The following is a 19,832-nucleotide window of genomic DNA, read 5'->3' on the forward strand; positions in this document are numbered from 1 at the left end:
TAAAACCCCAATTCTGTTTGATTTATGAACTAAACATTGAACTAAGATTCCAAGAAAATGTACAATCAATTTATTGTCCATCATAGGATGAGCTATGGTACATAGTTCATTTAACATACATGTATAAACAATGCACTGATCCATCACAATTACATAACAATGAACTAAATTATACACATTGAGAAGGAGATAGCACCAAATGTAAATAAAAGTCGATTTAGTTACATAATTAATGAGCAGACAAATTAATCCTACACATCTCTCTGCTACTGTTGGTTAGCCACTTCTCGCTCTAATTTTCTGTACCTGAAACTCATTTCCTTATAGACCTAAAAGATAGAAACACAAACAATTTTAAAACTTGTAGTAAAGAATGGTTTCTAGATTTCGTTAGTGTTCATACTCAGGTGACAAACAAAAGATTTACAAAACAAAATTAATAGGCGAACCTGATCAGATGTTATGTAATGTACTATTTCTAATAAGTTTGTTTTAAGCACTAAATACTGTTCATGTATGTGTTCATGAATTAGCATATTTAAAACTTTTCATAGGTATATGTACAAAAACCCCTGTGGTTCTCAAGGGGTATAACTTTTGTTTAATCATTAATTCCACACCTCACTAGCGCCCTCTGTTGGGACTGCCACACACTCAGGTCGGTGGTGGTTCTTAACAACGTCAGCGAAATCACAACCGTCAAGTCCTGTGAAATAAATCATACAGTACCAATATGACAACTGAATGTCAATAAGGTTGTTTATTTTGACAAGCTGAAAGACATTCCTCTTCATCATTTTCAAAAATTTACCAAGATTGCAAAACATTATCAAATAAAATTGATACAATTTCTGGATCAAAGATGTTTGTGGAGATGGAACATTTATTACAAGTATCATTAGTAAACACTTTCTTTTGTGTATACACTATATAGAATTACACTTCTGAGCATACACTACCTAGCAGGCATGTTTAAGTATACTCTACCAAGATTAGGACTTAATTTGTCCTAACATTTTTGGTTAACGTCATCTCATATTGAAATCTTAACAACAAATTTGAATAATTGAGTAGAAAAATTGGAATATGTATTCATATTTTAAAAATTACTAAAGATTTAGAGTAGCAAAAACTGGGACACAGAACAACGTCAAAATTGAATAATTCAATTACTAATTTTCACTTTATAGTACTCTAATAGATGGAGTTAAAACGAAATAAAAATAAAGTCTTGCTGTATTTCTTAAGATGCTATCAAGTGATGTAATATATCGCTCCTATTAAAAGATATCAGTTTCTAAATACATATGGACTTTATTAAAAAAGGCAAAAAACTATTACGTTGGAGGATGTCATGGAGCAGCGAGTAGCAATAACATTTTGCTTTGCATTCGGGAAACTTCTTTAACAAACTTAAAAAATTCTGTATAAACCAGGAAATGTATGAAAAATAAGCCATGTATTTGCATAAAATGGAAAATACAATTTTCGAGTGATAGCAAGTTTGAATCAGACAATGGATGGTCTGCAAAGAAAGAGTCAGGAACGTCATTTAACGCGATGTAAGCTTCACTGTTGCGGAACTAATAGAGTTAAGCAGTAAAGAATTTGAAGACACTGCCAATCTAGTTCAAGTTATTTTGACTATTTTTAGCAAACTAGGTATTAACTTTATGGATTCGTTTTTATGAATAGAGAAGACGCTACAATCTGTGTATGAACTTAAAAAGCATAGTAATTATGCGAAACTTGACTTTACAATGTTGGTTGACCTTGCTCCGTGGTAACAAAGCATGTTGCTTTAAAAAGTGGCTAACATGAGTTCTATTTAATGATCAGAAATGGAATGAAACTTCACACTTCAACAAAATAAATGATTTTAATTACGAAAATATGTTGATTTATAATCTTGTAATAATAATATGACATTGAAGAACATTGTCTACGTATTTTTTTGAATGACCCTCATGTATACTACTAAGTATAGAATTTCAGTATATATTACATTTCTGACTACACAACATACACTACTGAGTAAACATTACTGAATGTAAATTACTGTGTAAAAACTTAATTCAGATTAATATACACTACCGAGCATACACTACTGAGCACACACTTTTGAGTTTCTCCACCTGAGTATACTCACCATGTTTAGCTCTGTAACAAGAGCCAAGGCCAGCTGAGTTTGAAATATCACTCACAAAAACAGGTGCCCCAAACACATCTGAAATAACCTAGAAAGATAAAACATACAATTATATTACCCTGAATAATGTAATCAAGATTGGTATAACCTATGGAATGATACAATCTAGATTGATAAAATTTAGATTGATATAACCTAGAAAGCTATAACCTAGAATTATATAACCCAAAATGGTGTACACGAGATTAGTATAACCTATAGTATGATACAGTCCAGAATGATATAACTTAAAATAATATTTTAAAATAAATAATAAAACCTATAATGATATAAATAATATAATCTATAATGACATGAATAACATAACTTATAATAATATGAATAATATAACCTATAATGATATGTATAAAATAATCTATAATAATATGAAGATATCACCTATTATGATAATATGAATAACATAATCTATAATGATATGAATAATATAACCTATAATGATATGTATAAAATAACCTATAATGATAAGATCGATAAAACCTATAATGGTATGAATTATAAAACCTATAATGATATGAATAAAATTACCTATAATGATATGATCGATATAACCTATAATGATATGAATAATATGACCTATAATGACATGTATAAATAACCTATAATAATATGAATAAAATATCACATGTAATGATATAATTAATATAACCTATAATGATATAAATAATATAACCTATATTGATATGAATTATAAAACCTATAATGATATGAATAAAATTACATATATAGACATGAATAATGTCACCTATTACGATATGATCGATATAACCTATAATGATATGAATTATAAAACCTAAAATGATATGAATAAAATTACCTATAATGATATGATTGATTTAACCAATAATGATATGAATAATATAACCTATCATGATATAAATAATATAACCTATAATGATATGAATAAAATAATAGTAACCTATAATGATATGAATAATATTATACAATTATGGACTCTTTTAGTGTTGAATATGATTTGGTATTCACAAGAAAAATATTCACATTGACCGAGGCGAAGCCGAGGTCAATATGGATATTTTTCTGGTGAATAACAAACCATATTCAACACCAAAAGAGTCCATAATTGTTTTATTATAGATGTAGTTGGGATTTGAATAAATAAGACATTGAAGGCTGTATGACGACAACATTTTCATTTGCGATCTTCCATTTTTTTAAAAACAGAAAAATCTCCAGATTACTCTTTGTAACCTCAGTGTTTTCCTTTCCGAGTTTTGCTATATGTAAGACGTCCAAATGTTAAAAGATAATCCTGAAATAGATTTGAATAATTGTTTTCTGTTCAGATACATAGCTCGCTGTGGCCGTTGCAACCATTGTTTACAACGTTGTTTGATGTTTTGATTGTGACGTCACAATGCCGTTGCACGCGCATTGACCTTCCGGTGAATACGGCCTAAAATCCGGTGAATATGTAGTGTTACGAACTGTTTGCATTTGTATAGAATATATAGGGACTATAAATAAACTATATAATAAAACCTTTAATGCTATGAATAATATAACCTATAATAATGATATGAATAATATAACCTATAATAATAAGAATATTATAACCTTTAATGATATAATTAATATAACCTATAAGAATATGAATAATTTAACCTTAAGAATGATATAACCTAGGATGATAGAATTTAGAATAATACAATCTAGATTATTATAAAAATATCAGATTCATACAACACTTATTTACTAGGGATTTACCCATGACAGTGGATGTGATTAACAAAATCTTGTAACTTTGGTTATTGATATTATTTGACCTTGACTTTACCTGTAGAATGGCCTTATTCAGAGAGGCACCACCAGTGGCCAGAATTCGGGTGTCCAGGCCTGTCAAAGGATTTAATGAGTCAGGTTTAGCATACATACTATTCTCTTCAGAATACAGGAATACATGTGCATTTGATGTGTGTATACTGATTTATAGATTTCAGAAAAATCAGACTGATGTGACCCGATTCCACAAATAATGACATCTGCAAGCCGTTAGGTTATGTAGAACAAAATTATGTCAAAATATCACATCAAATAATATCGGAGATAAAGTTGAAAGGTGGAACCATTTACTTTAAAATAATATATACATGTATAACACTGGTTTATAACATTAACTTTGAAATGAACATGTAAAATATCATAACAAGGAATTTTCTAAGAAAATTTATAGAATTAATTTATTTAACAATACACAATTGTGCTCGCTCCATGGTCTTAGCATATTAACATCCTACCTGTGTGCATTCCTCTCTTTTCCGTGTACATTTTACGAGCGATCATCTGACCCTCTATCACGGCTCGAACTTCTACTTCTGGTGGGAATGATTCCACCTAATACACAACAAAGATTCTTACAATAATACAATTATATCTAACTCAAGATTAAATTTCTCCCTTCCCCCCTTTTAAAAATCTTGATCCCTAGCTAGCATTTTTAACACCTTTAACTTTAATAATTGTTAAGTAAAGACTTTGAATTTGTACACTTATACTTAAATATAAAATTAAAAAATATTAAAGAAATTCATATCAGTATCTTGAAACTGTTAATTTGTAAATAAGACTTTAAAGTATGATAAACAATCCCACAATCACAATGCTAGTTGAGATAGAACTTCAAAACTTTGCCAGATAAAAACTCTTAAAAAAGTAGGTCTGGAGGGGGAAAATAAAATTACATCTTCTAGCATGTACAAGGTGTGTGGTAAGAAGAGAATTTAAGCTTCGTCATAACAAATTCCTTATTACATACCTTTTCATCTGATTTGTTGAACCGGAAAATTCCCTGTGATAATGGCTGTATCTCCATCACATCAAAATATATTCCTGCATGAAGATATTCGGATTCAATGCATAAAATATTTAAATACAGAGTATGCAGGGATTTTCCAGATACAATACTTTTTTCAATGCCTTACCTTTGCTGAAACTCTTTTTTTTAATCAAAACACTCAGAGAAGATTCTTTGTTGAAGTTATATTTTTACCTATATTTCCATTATTTCCCATTGGTGTGTTTTTCAAATATTCTGAAAATTTATCCCATGATCCTTCAGCACGTTCATCTTTGATTCTTTCTCTTGTGAGAGAACCATTCTTAAAGCTGGAAAAGAAATTTGTTTGGTTGTTGGAATAAAAATTGTTGAAAGTTAGATAATTTTTTTCAAAAAGTAAAATTACTTGAAATCTAACATTCAAACATTTATCATGACAATTGATTTTTTTTCCTGAAATCAAATAGTTACATGAACATTGTACAAACAAAACTGATGTAATTTTCAAGAATTAAACTCATTTTAATGTCAAATTACTGAATTCTATTTTATAATTTTATTTTCACAATAAATATATGTTCCTTGTCAAAAAACAACCCCTCCTGAATAATTAAAGAATACACTACCAGACTAGAGACATATATGTTTCCGAGTCAATAGGGTTAACAAAGACATTGCCATCCAGTTCCACTGTCTGATTCGACAACCAGGAGAAAACTGTATCACTAGATCCAAGACTTATCTGTAAAAAGAATATGTATGATTACATACAGACTTAAACTACAATCATGATATGTGTGGTTTGTTTAACAAAGAATTAATTTTTTTTACAACTTTTTTTACCCAAAGAGCAGTAAAAACATTTAGTAGAATTAGTGATTTGAAAATAGAAAAATGCACTGCAGTGATGGTTCATTCAACTCTAAATTCTGAAAGCATTAAAGAAGAAAAAAATAAAGGTGATGCTGAGTAAGGTCTATAGGGCACTGTGCTCACCAGAGTCAATTTACATGTAACCTTGCTGTTCTTCATCAGCAGATACATTTTAAATCTTCCTCTTAAGGTGGAATGCCACACCAACTTTTTATTTTATAGATCTTTGAGTCATCCTTTTTAAACAATGATTTCAGCATTGAAAGGCCGTTATTCGCTCTTAATTATTTTATATTAATTTTTTTGTATTTTTTCAAAGAAAATGGAAAAAATCATTTACATCCAAATAAGTTGTTTTCGAGTTAAAAGTTTGCTGTAAATGAATGCATCATATGAATATCTTATAAAATATGTAAAGAAAGGCTGGTTAGACTTTTTAAATTTTTTAGAAAAAATTATCTATGAAAATAAAATACATTATTTGTGAATATTTATTAAATCTATGGTTAAAAACACCATAAAACTAGCATAAACTAAGGACAACATGTTTGTCAATTACATTTTAAAAAGAAATTGAAACGAAATTGAGAAATTTTAGAGAAATTAATTTTTTTAGTTATTTGGACCTAACCCGATCAAAATTAACACAAAATGAATAAAATGCAGGATTGAGTTGCTCAAAACACTGGTTAGAGTTAACCGCTGGTTAAATCTCTTATCCAGTAGTTAAGTTTTAAATTATGTGTTTTATTTTCATAAATATGTTTTTATTTAAAACAATTTAGTACCTATATGGCTTCTCTTTTCATATTTTATTAGGTATTCATGTGATGCATTCATTTACAGCAGAAATTTTACAAGAAGGCATCTTATTAGGATGTAAATAATTTTTTGAATTTTCTTTGAAAAAATACAAAAAAATTCAAATAAAATAATTGAAAGCTAATGACAGCCTTTTAATGCTGAAACCATTGATTAAAAAGCTTAACTCAGAGATCTATAAAAAAAAAAAAATAAAAAGTTGGTGTGGCATTCCTCCTTAAGTTTTATATAAAAAAAATTACTTTATATTGAAGATCAAATTCTAGCACTGAGGGAGTGATTTATTAATCATATTGATTCCACACAACACTGGCATTATTTAATATCAATGTGATCCATAATCCCTGCTTTTCTGGAGATTTTTTTACTTCTACACAAAGGGGGACACTTTTTGGCAAAGATATACATACATGTAATATAGGCATTGAAAATTGGGGCTTACTGATTTTAGGTGGAAGGGTTAACTTTCAATTAGCCACTGGCTCAGGTGAGCTAATAAAAGACTTTTTTAAAAAAAAAAAAGATATGGTTATTAGTATACATACATGTCTTGTACTTACAATTGCATCACCTAGTTTAGGTGCCACTCCTGCCAGGGATGCTACAGAAAATATAACAAAGCATATATTGCACTTGCAGTTACTTTCATTCACCCTATGATAAGAGAAGTAACTCTCAATGAAAACAATCATTCCTTTATACAATTGTCAAGTTCGTCATTTTTTTTTTTTACAAATTTCGCCCAATTGCTATGCTGAAAATGAATTTTCATAGCTATAAATTGGAGTTCTTTTGTAAATAAATACAGTAATATATGAAAAAGCAAAATTTTATGCAAGTTACCAGAAGGATGACAAAAGGATTGTAAATATAAAGATAAAAACCTGAAAGTCCTCCTCTCAGCTTTTACAAAAGAAAGGATGGTTGTTCCTTACTGAAGAACATTCATATTTTACAAAATTTCATCAAAATACTGAAATCTTAAAATCTTTATTTTTATAATCTCTCCTTTAAATACCTGGGTTATCTCCAGTAAAAGCCACGACCTTGCAGTTTGGACTAAAGTGATATCGACCAATGAGAAACTGGCTCACATTTCCCTATCAAAAATAAATAAACAACAGTACAAATAGAGTGGGAAATACACAATCTTAGTCTTTAGAAATAATGGATAAGAGGCCAAATTATGATGAAGCCCATTTAAAGTACCTACAACCCATTAAACTTACAATGACTTGTTTGGATGATGGCCTTTATAACTTACAATGACTTGTTTGGACGGCACTGGTTCTCCCAGCTTCTGACTCAAGTTCGATCCACAAGCCTTAAATACCAAAGATATAGACATACTAAATCTGTAAATCATTATTTTGCCCATTATCTAAGTTATTGTATATTTATGTGTCTAGAAGCAATTCATTACACTAGTTTTATTTAATTCCACTCCCTGTGATCAGGGAAGAGGGGCTGCATATGCCAAAAAAATATAAAGATAATAAAAAAGTCATTCTCTATGTGATAAGCATTGTGCAATATAAAAGGAGGGGTCATTTTGAGGGGGGTACCTGAAGACATTCTGGTGACCACTTCTTCCTTCTAATGTCCAAAAGGTTCATTCCTGACCCATCACTCAAATCTATTGGAGCATAATCTCCAATCAAAAGGGATGCTGCAAAACTACTGACCAATGAAATCCTCTGTAACATTAATGCAGATCAAGATCAACAGGTAATTAGAAAAGCAATAATTCTGAGATCATTGGAGTTAAAACTCTCTGTACCTCAGTGTCATTGTACTCTGATGGTCTCGTCTGAGAAATCTTCATAATCTGGGTCCCTGTAAACCTCTCAAAAGCACGAGAACCAGTTATTTCTGCTAGTTTCTACAAAATCAACAACTTTAAACTAGTATAAATCAGAAATTTAACAGTACAAATCTTTTGGTTTAAGTTTAAATTGTGTCATTCATTAAAATGCTTTCAAGCTACCCATACATCAATGTGGATGGAGTTGTATGTTTTGAGATGCATTAAACACTTTCCAAAAGTATGAACAATTTTCACTGTAAGATTATTAAATCTTAGAAGACTTTAATGAAACATACCAAGGGACCGCCTACTTTTTCTTCCAGTTCACGGCAGTTCTTTGTCGTACTAGCGTCCATCCATATTGGAGAATCGGGGATCGAAAAACAGTACTGTAAGAATGATTAATTAAAAGCCATTTCATGTGCTATAAAGCCATATCCTTTAAAAAACATTTGTTATTTGTTTTTGAATTGGTCCTGGGGGTAAGACTCAGGAAAGAGGAAAAATATTTTATTTTACCTGTAGTTGTTCATGAAGTTGTTTTTTGTCATCAAGATTTCTTAAGATTTGGTTTGTACCTTTTTTCCAGTATACACTACCGTGTTGCTGCAAAGAAAAGGCACAGTTATTATATATGTACTTAAACAACTTATTTTTTTCCTATTTGTCTCCTCTACATGCAAGTATGCGTTCAAAGCATTCATTAAATATTGATACACACGGATCTTGATTATTTAATTCTGTATATAAGGTTCCTGACATTGAGGAGGAATTCTAATTCAAAACTTCAATGATAATTAAGGAATTAAGATACAATTTTTGAATATACATATACATGTAGAATATGTCATACCTGCCCTGCCCCTGAAATGCATGCCACTTTGTGAAATGGAAAACCGTCCTTCTTCATTTTGTCAAGAAGCAAGTCAAATGCCTGACAGAAGAATGCATAAAATACAAACATGTACAATTGCAGAAAACATTCCTACTCTTTTAAACAATATTAAGAATTTTGTGTCTATTCTGAAGTTTTTAAAAGAAATAAACTCAGAGAGAAAAGCACATGAAGTAAAAAAAAACTCTGTATTAAATAGTATTCATTACTTAGAGCATACCATGTAATTTGATTACTCTATCATGTCTCAATATTATTGAACAACTTGTTTCTAAGTTCCTAATATTTTAATAACTGGATGTCAAAAATACAGATCAGAAATAAGATAACATTATTTTTAGCTCACCTGAGCCAAAGGCTAAGGTGAGCTTTTCTGGTCATATTTTGTCCGGCGTCCATCTGTCTGTCCATCTAGCTGTCTGTCTGTCTGTCTGTAAACTTTTCACATTTTCGACTTCTTCTCAAGAATCACTGGGCCAATTTTAACCAAACTTGCCACAAAGCATCCTTGGGTGAAGGGGATTCGAGATTGTTCAAATAAAGGGCCACACCCTCATTCAAGGGGAGATAATTGGGAATTAATGAAAATTTGGTGGTATGTTTTAAAAATCTTCTTCTCCAGAACCACTATGCCAGGAAAGATGAAACTTATGGGGAAACATCCTCAGGTGTTGTAGATTCAAATTTGTTCAAATCATGACCCCCGGGGGTAGGGCGGGGCCAAAATGGCCGACCAAAGTTTTACATAGAAATATTCAGGAAAATTCTTTAAAAATCTTCTTCTCAAGAATAACAAAGCCATAATTCATCATATCTATATGGAAGCATCCTCAGGTAGTGTAGATTCAAGTTTGTTCAAATCATGACCCCCGGGGGTAGGGCGGGGCCAAAATGGCCGACCAAAGTTTTACATAAAAATATATAGGAAAATTCTTTAAAAATCTTCTTCTCAAGAATAACAAAGCCATAATTGATCATATTTATATGGCAGCATCCTCAGGTAGTGTAGATTCAAGTTTGTTCAAATCATGACCCCCAGGGGTAGGGCGGGGTCACAATGGCTGACCAAAGTTTTACATGAAAATATATGGGAAAATTCTTTAAAAATCTTTTTCTCAAGAATAGCAAAGCCATGATTGGTCATGTAAATGGTAAATGTTCTTATTTATAGTATTTGGAGGGGGTATTATAACAGTATACAGTGGTATTGTGCTCCTAAAATTAATTTTAGGAAAACAAATACATGTATGCTACAGGCATATATTAATTTGGTCTTACCTTGACCCACATAATAGCAGGGGCAGTAACTGTGACATTATCATTGTGGATGTGCACTCCTCCGTGAGTTCTAAAACAATATTCCATACATTTTCACAGAATTTAAAGAACCATGAACGATAGTATTGTTCTCCCGCCTACCTCTTAGTCAATTCTCAAAAGTTAACATATTCGAATGATTTTCAAAATTTTTATATATATTTATATGAATTTTAATAAAACGTTACTTTTTTGGGATACCAAAGAGAGGTAACTCTTTAATTTTGGTAAAACTTGAGTTTTTCACTTTAGAAATCAATGGAAAACGGAAAATATTTTTAAAACATCCCCCCCGTGAAACAAAAATTCCTTTTTTCAGGTAATATGGACTGTCATTTTACAAATTTATGCCAAAGCTTTTTGTGTTTAACGGGGGGAACATATGTTTACAGACAAAAAACGAAAAAATGCTGATTTTTCACCAATTTTAAAGCTATTTACAACTAAATAATTGTATTTTATTAATTTATATATCTTTTATTTGTTTGTGTAAAACATAAGAAAAGATATTAGATACATTTTATCATATTTAAGACTATTTCAAAATATGGTGATTCTTGAAAGTTCGATTTCACTACAAAATATCGTCTACCCCCACCCCCCTTTTTTCGAGAGCTGAAATTAATGATAATTTACTACCTAGCACTGGAATTAAAATGATTAATCAATTACCATATAACTGTTCTTTGTATTAAACAAAGATTTAACTCTTTACAACTTACTGAACTGTTATGCAGTATACACTAAATGTTCACGTCATAGAAATAGAAATTTACCATTTCCCCGCTAGCACCATATAGCGTGGTACACGTTTCGCTAAAGTTTAAGCGTAAATAATATCATGACTTAATATTTTAATACAAATATAACTTTTCTTATTTTATGAGATTTTTGCAAGTATAAAATAGAAGGAACTTGGCATTAAATTTAAGATTAAATGAACTTTTTAAAGTGCGTGAAGATGCGTGATTGCGGGGAAACGGTATATGCGTGATTTTGCGTTAGAAATAGGAAATGGTTTATGCGTTAAAATGCGTGACCGTGGGGAAGGGGGTTAATGGCCAAATTGCCATTAAAATTGAATTTAATGGGTGCAAATTGTAGGCGGGAATCAAGAGTTAGAGTACGTAGTTCTTTCAAACTCATTTACCTTAATTTTCTGACAATTTAATGGTTAATTAGTACATTGTTTCCTTGAGGTCAGGCTGACTGTAGATTACAATGTTGGACACACTTATAGTTATAGTAATAATGCCAGGAAAAAGAAAATTAATTAATTTATATAAAGTTATTCAATATAAACATCCTCATTTTTACTTGAATTCCGGAAGATCCGAGTCAAATTTGACTGCTGTTTCATTTACAAGTTGCAGAGAGTCATTTATTGCATCTGCCTTGATCTGTAAAAAAGGAAAAAATATCCTAGTATGGGGCACCGTTTTAATATTTTTGAGGTATTTTCTGATATCAAAAAACAAATTCTTGATACAATGATTCGAATTCTTGATATGAAAAAATATTTTTTGATATCAAAAAAATAATTCTTGATATACAAAAAAAAAAAATGATTTTTCGATATCCAAAAATCATTTTCTGATATCAGAAAAGAATCAAGAATTCTTGATATCAAGAATTAATTTTTTAATATCAAATATTCAAAATTTTTTATATCAATAATTCATGACAAATTCTTGATATCGTAAAATAAGTTGTATTTTCTGACATCTTGAAATCAAATTTTTTATATAGAAAAATCTTTTTTTTTATATCAGAATTTCCCTTTTATTAATATCAAAAAAATGATTAGCATTTTCTGATATCACAAAATCGATTTTTTTAAATATCAAATAATAAGAACCAATTAAAACAGGCGCCGTTTTATCAAAAAACAAATTCTTGATATCAATACTTCGAATTCTTGATATCAAAAAGTAATTCTTAATATAAAAAATAGATTTTGTTTTGATATCCAAAAATTATTTTCTGATATCAGAAGTTTGAAATTTTCTGATATCATTTTCTGATATTACAAAAGAATCAAGAATTCATTTTTTACTATCAAATATTCAATATTTTCGAGATAAATAATTCAAATTATTGATATAAAATAACCTGTATTTTCTGACATCACGAAATCAAATTCTTTATATAGAAAAATCATTTTTTGATATAGGAAATTCCCTTATTTTAATATCAAAAAAAGAAAAGATTTTTTGATATAAAAAAGGTATGTATTTTCTGATATCACAAAATCGATTATTTTAATGTCAGAAAATAAGAACCAATTAATACGGGGCACTGTTTTAATATTTTTAAAAGTATTTTATTATATCAAAAAATCATTTTGTGATATCAAAAATTCGAATTTCTGATATCAAAAAATAAAAAAGATTTTTTAAAATCAAAAATTCGAATTTCTGATATCAAAAATTCTTGTTTATTAAAAAAAAAATCGATTTTGCGATATCAAGAAATCGAAATTTTGATATCAATAATTCAAAGTCTCGATATCATAAAATGACTTGTATTTTCTGACATCAACAAATTGAATTCTTGACATTTTTTTATATCAGAAATTCACTTTTTTGATTCAAAAAATGATTTTTAGATATCATAAAATAACTGGTATTTTCTGATATCACAAAATCAATTTTTTGATATCAGAAAATAAGAACTAAGTAAAATTATGGTCAACTTAATATGTTAATGAATACTACCAGTGATGATCATTCAGCTTCCCACCACACAAATTTGTTGAGAGCTTTGTTGGGTTTTAATAAGTTTAAAATAAGACATGTTTGGATATGTTAGGGTGTAGTCATTCTTTTTCACTATCGACTATATTTTAATCATTTATTTTGCACACATAACTTCAGCACAAATTAATTTCATGAATTACTCAGACTTTACCTTGAAGAATGAATTTCACACAATGAGTAATTGCTGGTCAGACTGCTGTGATGTAACAATCATTTTAACAAAATATGCAAACTTATAGAAACTAATGACTGCTATTTATATGGCTTACAGGGTAATTTTCAGTCTAAGCCCAACCTACAGCACATCTGGATTATCTACTCAGCTTTATCCCAAAACAGTAATATAATTTATTTGAATTCAAAAGTAATATAACTTATATGAATTCCATGCAGAAAAATAAATATGACCAAAAATATTGAGAAGATGTACATGTTTATCATGTATATCAGAAAATGTTTTATTGAAATCAAAAATTCGAATTCTTGATTAAAAACAAAAATGATTTTCTGATATAAGAAATTCGAAATTTTGATACTACAAAATTTTGTTTACTTCTGATATCAGAAATTCGAATTTTTAATATCACAAAATGATTTTTTATATAAGAAAATACCTTAAAAAGTATTAAAACAGCATCCTGTTTTAATTGGTTTTTATTTTCTGATATTAAAAAAATTGATTTTGTGATATCAGAAAATACTAATCACACACACACACACACACACACACACACACACACATATATATATATATATATATATATATATATATATATATATATATATATATATATATATATATATATATATATATATATATATATATATATATATATATATATATTATTTTTATCATTTATTCCCAGCTCTCTCATTAGCTCAAACTTGATCACATGATTTAGTATATAACAGCATAAAGACTTGAGTTACTATTTATAGAATCTGAAATGCATATCGACTTGAGGTTTCTTAAAATGGAGATAATTTCCGTGAAACAAAATAGTACTGTATTCAATCAAAGCTAATTTAGTGTATGATTTGATGTTTCTAGAAAAAAAATATTTATTTCAACTTTTACTAACTTTTTTTCAATGTTCTGTATTTGATGAGACAAAAGAGGGCATTGGATTAGGATTACTTCATATTAATTAAAACATGTTCGATATGTGTGTCAAATATTGATACAAAACTTAATCAAATAAATGAAGTATTCTGAATAAGTAAATCGTCTAAATCACTCCATCAATATAAAGGAAACGCATTTACATTAAACGGTGTAATTTATTTTGATCTCTAGTCTCTAATTGTTAAAGGGAGAAAACTTTTCCAATTATTTTCATAATTTGATTGTCAATCTATGTAAAAAATAATATAACAAATGTAGCCCTTTAATTCGGTCAATCCATAGATATATCTACTTCACAGAAAAGCATATCGACCTCGCACTTCGTGCTCGGTCGATATGCTTTTCTGTGAAGTCGATATATCTATGGATTGACCTCATCAAAGGGCTATATATATATATATATATATATATATATATATATATATATATATATATATATATATATATATATATATATATATTAAAATAAAATAAAAAGGCAACACTTGTTAAAACGTAAGCGCTTTCATTGTTTTCTTCAGACGTTTTAAACAATTTAAACTTGTGACGTAATAACGTTACCTAGTGGTAACGTCAAAAACAATACAATGACGTCACAATACTGAAAGAAGAAACTTTTACATGAGTTAAAAGAAAATAAGCATACTGTTTGCATACAAATGTCCGTGTTTTACAAAAATATAAAAATGTCTAAAGTGAACTATTTAGTGATGGTTTTAACAGTTTTATAAAGTATTTCTCCTTTTCCCGTCTTTGCACCACATTGTCTGTATAAAGTTGGTAAAATGGAAAAACTGAAAATTGTCCCCGGCCACAAATATCAAGATGTCCGCTTACATTTATTTTACGGTATTCAGGTTGGTTAATGTGCTGTTTGTGTATGCGGATACGTGTACGTAGTGTGGTTCCAGTTTCCCCAATATAGAATTGTCCACATCCTGCACATGTAATACAATAAATAACGTTTTTAGACTCGCATGTCATGTCTGCCTTTACGGTAAAGTCTTTATTCCCGAAATTAAAGGTACTTCCAGTTTTCATGTAATTGCAGGTTCCACAACGGAGATCAGAACACTTCTTCACTGAATATAAACGTTGTTGGTGGAATGAGGATTTGCATAATATCCTTCGTAGATTCCTTGGTTGTCGTTTGCTGTTGATAAACTTATACTTTTCTAATACTTTGGTCATTTCCTCATCGGTTTTTAGAACATTGTTTAGTTGACGAACGGTTGAAGAAATATTCTTGTTTCTCGGATTGTGAGTAGTGACCAAAGGTAATATCTTTAAATCTGAAGTTTGGCTTCTGGTTGGATTAATAAGATATTCTCTGTCCAGTTTTATTGCCTCTTTGATTCCATCTTCAGTGATACCCATAGGATAATACTGTTGAAGGAGAAACGTCTTTAATTCACTTAGACGTTTATCTCTTATTTCTTTGTCACTAACTATAGTGCAGATTCGTCTTGCTAAGTTATAAGGAATTGAGCGTTTTGTATGGCTTGGATGGCAGGAACTAAAGTGAAGGTATTGATGGGTATCTGTTGGTTTGTAGTAAATATCAGTCGATAAATGCTCCTCGTGTTTCGTTATTAGGATATCTAAAAATGGAATGCTCTGAGAACTTTTGTCCATTGTAAATTTGATGTCTGGATCCAGATCGTTCATCATATTTACGAAAACTTCTAAGTTAGCATCATTGTCGTTCCAAATGATAAAACAGTCATCCAGGTATCTTTTCCAATTACTTTTTATATTTCCTGTTGTCTGTTCATCAAAATGTTGTTTTGTTTTTTCGTACATGATTTCCTCCAGGTATCCTAGGGTGAGGGTGGCATAAGTTGGAGCCATTTTTGTCCCCATGGCAGTTCCTTTACGTTGTTCATAATGTTTATCGTCAAATGCGAATGTATTATTTTTCAAAACTATATCACTGGCCTCTAGAATAAACTGTTTGCTAAAACGGCAATGAATTTTATGTGGATATTTATCGATCCAGTATTCAAGTGCCTTGAGACCAAGAGAGCGCTTTCATTTCCGAGAACAGTGATAAGAAGACTATGAAGAAAATAAAACGACTACTTAAAAACCATAATACAACATCCTCTTTAACTAAAAAGGAAAAGGATTTCTAAACTGATTTTGATTTCAGCGAAAGTGCTTTCTATGGACTTCCAAAGATTCACAAATCAAAAACAATGAAGGAAGCAATCAGAACTCAAAACGCTGCATATGTTACCTGTCTAGACCCAAATGATCTTACGTTTAGACCTATTGTAGGAGGTCCAAAGGCTCCAACACAAAGGCTTAGCCATCTAATTGATATACTGCTAAAACCTTTATGCTCAGAAGTAAAGAGTTATGTTCGCGACGATCTAGACTTTTTGAGACATTTACCAGACAAGGTTGATCATAATTCAAAACTTATTACTATGGATGTTACAAATCTTTACACGAATATTACCACCTCTCTTGGTCTCAAGGCACTTGAATACTGGATCGATAAATATCCACATAAAATTCATTGCCGTTTTAGCAAACAGTTTATCCTAGAGGCCAGTGATATAGTTTTGAAAAATAATACATTCGCATTTGACGATAAACATTATGAACAACGTAAAGGAACTGCCATGGGGACAAAAATGGCTCCAACTTATGCCACCCTCACCCTAGGATACCTGGAGGAAATCATGTACGAAAAAACAAAACAACATTTTGATGAACAGACAACAGGAAATATAAAAAGTAATTGGAAAAGATACCTGGATGACTGTTTTATCATTTGGAACGACAATGATGCTAACTTAGAAGTTTTCGTAAATATGATGAACGATCTGGATCCAGACATCAAATTTACAATGGACAAAAGTTCTCAGAGCATTCCATTTTTAGATATCCTAATAACGAAACACGAGGAGCATTTATCGACTGATATTTACTACAAACCAACAGATACCCATCAATACCTTCACTTTAGTTCCTGCCATCCAAGCCATACAAAACGCTCAATTCCTTATAACTTAGCAAGACGAATCTGCACTATAGTTAGTGACAAAGAAATAAGAGATAAACGTCTAAGTGAATTAAAGACGTTTCTCCTTCAACAGTATTATCCTATGGGTATCACTGAAGATGGAATCAAAGAGGCAATAAAACTGGACAGAGAATGTCTTATTAATCCAACCAGAAGCCAAACTTCAGATTTAAAGATATTACCTTTGGTCACTACTCACAATCCGAGAAACAAGAATATTTCTTCAACCGTTCGTCAACTAAACAATGTTCTAAAAACCGATGAGGAAATGACCAAAGTATTAGAAATGTATAAGTTTATCAACAGCAAACGACAACCAAGGAATCTACGAAGGATATTATGCAAATCCTCATTCCACCAACAACGTTTATATTCAGTGAAGAAGTGTTCTGATCTCCGTTGTGGAACCTGCAATTACATGAAAACTGGAAGTACCTTTAATTTCGGGAATAAAGACTTTACCGTAAAGGCAGACATGACATGCGAGTCTAAAAACGTTATTTATTGTATTACATGTGCAGGATGTGGACAATTCTATATTGGGGAAACTGGAACCACACTACGTACACGTATCCGCATACACAAACAGCACATTAACCAACCTGAATACCGTAAAATAAATGTAAGCGGACATCTTGATATTTGTGGCCGGGGACAATTTTCAGTTTTTCCATTTTACCAACTTTATACAGACAATGTGGTGCAAAGACGCGAAAAGGAGAAATACTTTATAAAACTGTTAAAACCATCACTAAATAGTTCACTTTAGACATTTTTATATTTTTGTAAAACACGGACATTTGTATGCAAACAGTATGCTTATTTTCTTTTAACTCAGGTAAAAGTTTCTTCTTTCAGTATTGTGACGTCATTGTATTGTTTTTGACGTTACCACTAGGTAACGTTATTACGTCACAAGTTTAAATTGTTTAAAACGTCTGAAGAAAACAATGAAAGCGCTTACGTTTTAACAAGTGTTGCCTTTTTATTTTATTTTAATATTGATTACCGGACACTGAGATATTTATTTTATTTCATTTGATATATATATATATATATATATATATATATATATATATATATATATATATATATATATATATATATATATATATATATATATATATATATATATATATATCATTTTTCTGATATTAAAAAAAGGGAATTTCTGAAATCAAAAAATTATTTTTCCATATAAAGAATTTGATTTCATGATGTCAGAAAATACAAGACTTTAGTTGTTTCATGGTATCAAGAATTTGAATAATTGATATCAAAAATATTATATTCTTGATTTAAAAAAATGAATTTTTGATATCATGAATTCTTGATTCTTTTCTGATATCAGAAAATGATTTTCTGATATCAAATATCGAATTTCTGATATCAGAGAATGATATTTTGATATCAAGAATTCGAATTTTCGATATCAAAAAATGATTTGGGGAAATCAAGAATTCGAATTTTTGATATCAGAAAATCATTTTTGGATATCAAAAAAAAATTATTTTGAGATATCAAAAGATATTGAATTATTGATAACAAGAATTTGTTTTTAGATATCAGAAAATACCTCAAAATATTAAAACGGCACCTCATAATAATTAGCATACGGTTATACGATTTCACTTCCTCCTAGATCCGCCTAACAGTTCTTTTTTATATTTAGATCGGGATCAAGGTTTTTTGTCTTAACTTTTAATAATTTATTTGCGAAAGTAGAACTTTTGACAAGTAACGTACGGTTTAAATGCAGCTATATATAATAAAATGCATTCACCTACTTGTTGTGTGCTAAAATCAAATCCCAGAAACAGTCGATCTTCACCAGCGTCCATCGTTATCTGCCGAAGCTGGAAAATGGGTCATTCTACGATTAGGCTGTCCCTGAGTGGAGGCGCTAAAAGGGGGAAAGTATACATAGCGTGCTAGTCCGGAAAAAATAAAACTTTCTCGAAATAAGAATAAGTGCCAAAGAAAGACATAGATAACATAATGCTTAATTTTGTTATTTGTCTGGTATCAACATGATCAATTGAATATTATTGTCATTTTTGTGTGTTTTATAATTTGTGTTTTTATTGAGAGATTCACAACTTTTATTGTACCCCATTAATTCAACAGCTGTCATATTTGTTTACATGAAATTGTTTATATAAAGCTAATTATATTTTGACTTTGTTTGTTTTTCTT

At 29.9% G+C, this 19,832-nt stretch overlaps 1 protein-coding gene across 3 annotated transcripts in view; it reads right to left on the minus strand.

The window, feature by feature from the left end:
• The window catches only part of LOC134232155 (xylulose kinase-like), an 85,486-nt gene extending 65,956 nt beyond the window's left edge, over positions 1–19,530 (minus strand). For 2 of the 3 annotated variants that reach the window (XM_062714118.1, XM_062714103.1), the window contains exons 1-18: positions 19,424–19,530; positions 12,035–12,117; positions 10,679–10,748; positions 9,359–9,439; positions 9,025–9,111; positions 8,802–8,894; positions 8,479–8,580; positions 8,264–8,395; positions 7,963–8,022; positions 7,717–7,798; positions 7,259–7,299; positions 5,630–5,745; positions 5,217–5,332; positions 4,983–5,056; positions 4,465–4,561; positions 4,005–4,063; positions 2,150–2,237; positions 621–706 (exon numbers count right to left, since the gene is read on the minus strand). In XM_062714118.1, the coding sequence (XP_062570102.1) occupies positions 621–706; positions 2,150–2,237; positions 4,005–4,063; positions 4,465–4,561; positions 4,983–5,056; positions 5,217–5,332; positions 5,630–5,745; positions 7,259–7,299; positions 7,717–7,798; positions 7,963–8,022; positions 8,264–8,395; positions 8,479–8,580; positions 8,802–8,894; positions 9,025–9,111; positions 9,359–9,439; positions 10,679–10,748; positions 12,035–12,117; positions 19,424–19,477 (1,521 nt within the window). In that variant the 5' untranslated portion in view covers positions 19,478–19,530. Of the gene's footprint in view, positions 1–55; positions 330–620; positions 707–2,149; positions 2,238–4,004; positions 4,064–4,464; positions 4,562–4,982; positions 5,057–5,216; positions 5,333–5,629; positions 5,746–7,258; positions 7,300–7,716; positions 7,799–7,962; positions 8,023–8,263; positions 8,396–8,478; positions 8,581–8,801; positions 8,895–9,024; positions 9,112–9,358; positions 9,440–10,678; positions 10,749–12,034; positions 12,118–19,423 lie in introns of those variants that run through there. The other variant, XM_062714111.1, reaches the window with a different exon arrangement.
• Between the last annotated feature and the right edge of the window lie 302 nt (positions 19,531–19,832).

Source organism: Saccostrea cucullata, unplaced genomic scaffold (assembly GCF_032062105.1).
Source record: "Saccostrea cucullata isolate Sc308-1 unplaced genomic scaffold, CSIRO_AGI_Scuc_v1 ctg5197, whole genome shotgun sequence".
In the NCBI taxonomy this organism is placed as follows: domain Eukaryota; kingdom Metazoa; phylum Mollusca; class Bivalvia; order Ostreida; family Ostreidae; genus Saccostrea; species Saccostrea cuccullata.